General features: G+C 33.1%; 1 protein-coding gene across 1 annotated transcript in view; it reads right to left on the bottom strand.

Moving 5' to 3' along the window:
- The window catches only part of LOC123509220 (gamma-aminobutyric acid type B receptor subunit 2-like), a 98,468-nt gene that overhangs the window by 6,295 nt on the left and 87,173 nt on the right, over positions 1-5,000 (bottom strand). The window contains exon 15 of the mRNA XM_045263419.1: positions 1,527-1,712. Coding sequence (XP_045119354.1) covers positions 1,527-1,712 — 186 coding nt within the window. The remainder of the gene's footprint in view (positions 1-1,526; positions 1,713-5,000) is intronic.

A 5,000-nucleotide genomic window follows, 5' to 3' on the forward strand; every position in this document is an offset into this window, starting at 1 on the left:
TATTTGAAGTAATAAGGGTTTTTAAAGTGTTTTTATGTTTCTAGAGGCAGAGTGACACGATTTCTGCATTATTAACTGGAGAAACACTCTTTTAAAAGGCTCCAGTTGAAGTAATAAGGGTTTTTAAGGTGTTTTTATGGTTCTAGAGGCAGAGTGACATGATTTCTGCATTATTAACTGGAGAAATACTCTTTTAAAGGGCTCTAGTTGAAGTAATAAGGGTTTTTAAAGTGTTTTTATGGTTCTAGAGGCAGAGTGACATGATTTCTGCATTATTAACTGGAGAAATACTCTTTTAAAAGGCTCTAGTTGAAGTAATAAGAGTTTTTAAAGTGTTTTTATGGTTCTAGAGGCAGAGTGACACGATTTCTGCATTATTAACTGGAGAAGTACTCTTTAAAAGGCTCTAATTGAAGTAATAAGAGTTTTTAAGGGTGTTTTTATAGTTCTAGAGGCAGAGTGACATGATTTCTGCATTATTAACTGGAGAAGTACTCTTTTAAAAGGCTCTAGTTGAAGTAATAAGAGTTTTTAAGGGTGTTTTTATGGTTCTAGAGGCAGATTGACATGATTTCTGCACTATTAACTGGAGAAACACTCTTGAAAACCCCGCCACTACACCACTTCACCACTGCTGTAACACCCCCTACACCACTTCAACACTGCTGTAACACCCCCTACACCACTTCAACACTGCCATCAATCTCCTCTTAACCCCTTCAGTAGCATGACGCGTTTCCATATTCATTGTGGTGACTATTTGGTGATTTTGTACAGCTTCAGAAACTCATGTGTGGGTTAAAATAGTGAAGACTGTCGCCATTAATCTTGTGACCTCTATAGACCCTTCCTAATGTCAATAAAATGGTCTGATCATCCACAAATCTCAAGGTAAAAATGTGTCCCAGTACTGAAGGGGTTAGAATAGTGAAGACTGTGGCCATTAATCATCTGCCCTCCATAGACCCTTCCTAATGTCAATAAAATGGTCTAATGGTACACAAAACTCAAGGTAAAAATGTGTCCCAGTACTGAAGGGGTTAAAATAGTGACGACTGTGGCCATTAATCTTCTGACCTCCGTAGACCCTTCCTAATGTCAATAAAATGGTCTAATGGTACACAAAACTCAAGGTAAAAATGTGTCCCAGTACTGAAGGGGTTAGAATAGTGAAGACTGTGGCCATTAATCATCTGACCTCCATAGACCCTTCCTAATGTCAATAAAATGGTCTGATCATCCACAAATCTCAAGGTAAAAATGTGTCCCAGTACTGAAGACTGTGGCCATTAATCTTCTGACCTCCATAGACCCTTCCTAATGTCAATAAAATGGTCTGATCATCCACAAATCTCAAGGTAAAAATATGTCCCAGTACTGAAAAAGGCTAACTTACATCTCTCTAAGGAAGGCAAATTTAACACCACTCAAACACTTTTTAAACACCCTCCTCTGTGTTAACATATACAATCTCCCCATCTATATATCCTACAAGACTAACTAACACGCATCTTTCATTCCCTTACCTGTAGTTCCTGTTCCCTCTCGTGCAGGCGTCTAGCGAACACCTGGCGGTCACTTTCAGCCTTCTTGATCTGCTCGTGTAAGTCTGAGAGCTCGGAATCGCTGTCTTGGCTCTTCGGTGGCTTCAAAGTAGGCCGTACTAATCGCTGGTTGATGTTGCCTTGAGGGTTCCGCCGTAACTCAATGATCTGGTGGTCGGAAGAGCGGTGTTTGAGTGTGTTTGCGTGCGGGGTGTGTGTTTGCGTGTGGTTTTTGGTTTTTTTTTTGGGTGTGTTTGGGATGTTTTGGGTGTGTTTTGGTGTTTTTGTGTGTGTTTGTGTGTGGTTTGGTGTGTTTTGTGTTGTTGGGGATGTGTTTGCGTGTGGGGTGTGGTACGGTGGTTTTTTGTGTGTGTTTTGGAGTTTTGTGTGTGTTTTGGGTGTGTTTTGGTGTGTTTTGTGTTGTTGGGTGTGTGTTAGTGTGTGTGTGTGTTTGGGGTGTTTTGGGTGTGTTTGGGTGTTTGTGTGGGAGTTTTGGGTGTGGTTTGGTGTTTTTTGTGTATGGTTTGGTGTGTTTTGGTGTGTGTGTGTGTGTGTGTGTTTTTTTTTTTTTTGGGTGTGTGTTTTGGGTGTGTTTGGGTGTGTTTGGGTGTGTTTGTGTTTGTGGGAGTTTTGGGTGTGTTTTGTGTTTTGTGTGGTGTGTGTGGTGTGTGTGTGTGTGTGTGTGTGTGTGTGTGTGTGTGTGTGTGTGTGTGTGTGTGTGTGTGTGTGTGTGTGTGTGTTTTGGGTGTGTTTGGGATGGATATATAATGTGCGAAGTGCTTTACGATCAGTCAGTCAGTCAGCCAGCCACTCACACATCCAGTCAGTCAGTCATTCAGTCAGTCGGCCAATCAATCAGTCAGTCAGTCAGTCAGTCAGTCAGCCAATCAGTCAGTCAGCCATCCTCCAGTCAGTCAGTCAGTCAGCCAGCCAGCCACTCACCAATCCAGTCAGTCAGTCAGCCAGTCAGTCAGTCAGTCAGTCAGTCAGTCAGTCAGTCAGTCAGTGGCAATATTAGATACACAAGTTGCGATTAATTAGTACCTTGAGTTATCCAGTTAGTTAATTAGAGAGAGAGAGAGAGAGAGAGAGAGAGAGAGAGAGAGAGAGAGAGAGAGAGAGAGAGAGAGAGAGAGAGAGAGAGAGAGAGAGAGAGAGAGAGAGAGAGAGAGAGAGAGAGAGAGAGAGAGAGAGAGAGGAAGTGTGTGTGTGTGTGTGTGTGTGTGTGTGTGTGTGTGTGTGTGTGTGTGTGTGTGTGTGTGTGTGTGTGACAAACTTAATTTATTTTAAGGAACGGCGGAAGAATTTTAAGAGAGGAGGAAGGAAGAGAAGAAGAAGAAGAAGAAGAAGAAGAAGAAGAAGAAGAAGAAGAAGAAGAAGAAGAAGAAAGAGGAAAAGGAAGAAGAGGAGGAAAAACTGAGAAAAAATGAAATGAAATTGAAAGAAACAAAAAAAAAAAAAAAAAAAAAAAGAAAGAAAAAATTGAAAAAATTTGAAAATGAAATAAAATGAAAAAATGAGAAAAATAGAAAAAATGAAAATGAAAAACTCGAAATAAAAAAAAAAATGAAAAAATAGAAAAAAATAATGAAAAAAAATGAAAACGGAAAAAAATGAAATGAAAAAAATGAAAAGAAAAACTCGTAATAAAAAAAGAAAATGAGAAAAATAGAAAAAAATGAAATGAAAATGAAATGAAAACTCAAAATTGAAGAAAAGAAAATAAGCGAAAATAAAAAAAATGAGAGAAAAAGACGAAAAAAAGAAAAATTGGAGAAAAATCAATAAATAAAGAAAGAAAGAAAGAAAAGTAAAGAAAATATCAAGAAAAAAGTAAAGAAAAGTAAATTAAACCAATAAAAAGTAAAAGAAATAAGAGAAAATAAAGTAAAAAAGGAAAAAAAATAAAGTAAATAAGTAAAAAATAAAGTAAAAAGTAAAAAGTAAAGGAGTAAAAAAATAAAGTAAAAAATAAAGTAAGAAAGTAAAAAAAAATAAAGTAAAAAGTAAAAAATTAAATAAAATGTAAAGAAAAAAAGTAAAAAAAAAAATATAAAAAAGTAAAAATATAAATAAAAAGTAAAATTTAAATAAATAAAAAGAAAATAGAAATGTAAAAAAAGTAAAAGAAAAGTAAAAAAAAAGTAAAAAATCTAAAAAGTAAAAAAATAAAAGTAAAAAAGTATAAAAGTAAAAAAAAAGATTAAAAGTAAAAAAAATATCAAAATAAAGTAAAAAATAAAAGTAAAAAAGTAAAAAAAAGGAAAATAAAAAAAAGTATAAAAGTAACAAGAAAAAAAAGTAACAAAGAAGTAAAAAAGTAACAAAAAATAAAAAGTAGGAAAGTAAAAAATATAACAAAAATAAGTAGCAAAAAGTAACAAAATAAAAAGTAAAAAAGTAACAAGAGTAACAAAAACGTAAAAAATAAAAAAAAGTAACAAAAAAGTAAGTCACAAAAAAATAACAAAAAGTAAGAAAAAAGTCAGAAAAAATAACAAATAAGTAAGAAAAAGTAAGAAAAAGTAACAAAAAAGTAAGTCACAAAAAGTTAGAAAAAAATAACAAAAAAGTAAAAGTAAGAAAAAGTAAGAAAAAGTAACAAAAAAGTAAGTCACAAAAAAGTAAGAAAAAATCCTAAATAATTAAGAAAAAGTAAGAAAAAGTTACAAAAAAGTAAGTCACAAAAAAGTAAAAGTAAAAATTAAAAGTAAAAAAGTAACAAGAGTAACAAAAACGTAAAAAAATAACAAAAAAGTAAGAAAAAAGTAAGAAAAAGTAAGAAAAAAGTAAGAAAAAGTAACAGAAGAAAAAAAAGAAGAAAAAAGTAACAAGAAAAATAAAAAAGTAACGAAAAATAAAAAAAGTAACGAAAAAGTAAGAAAAAGTAACAAAAAGTAAGAAAAGTAACAAAAGTAAGAAAAGTAACAAAAGAAAAAAAACTAACAAAAAGTAACAAAAATAAAAAGTAAGAAAAAAGTAAGAAAAAGTAAGAAGTAAGAAAAAAGTAAGAAAAAGTAAGAAAAAGTAAGAAAAATAAAAAAAGTAAGAAAAAGTAAGAAAAGTAAGAAAAAGTAAGAAAAGTAAGAAAAAGTAAGAAAGTAAGAAAAAGTAAGAAAAAGTAAGAAAAAGTAAGAAAAAGTAAGAAAAAGTAAGAAAAGTAAGAAAAGTAAGAAAAGTAAGAAAAGTAAGAAAATGGTTCCTTCACAACTTTTTCTCCCTTCAAAAAATTAATGATATCAATTTTCTCTCAAAAAAGGAAGAAATTTGAAACCTGCCGATTCTTGAGAGAGAGAGAGAGAGAGAGAGAGAGAGAGAGAGAGAGAGAGAGAGAGAGAGAGAGAGAGAGAGAGAGATAACAGGTTGGAAGACAGGAGAGAGAGAACGAGCGAGCCAGCGGGGAGAGAGAGAGAGAGAGAGAGAGAGAGAGAGAGAGAGAGAGAGAGAGAGAGAGAG

This window comes from Portunus trituberculatus, chromosome 26, assembly GCF_017591435.1.
Source record: "Portunus trituberculatus isolate SZX2019 chromosome 26, ASM1759143v1, whole genome shotgun sequence".
NCBI classification, from domain to species: domain Eukaryota; kingdom Metazoa; phylum Arthropoda; class Malacostraca; order Decapoda; family Portunidae; genus Portunus; species Portunus trituberculatus.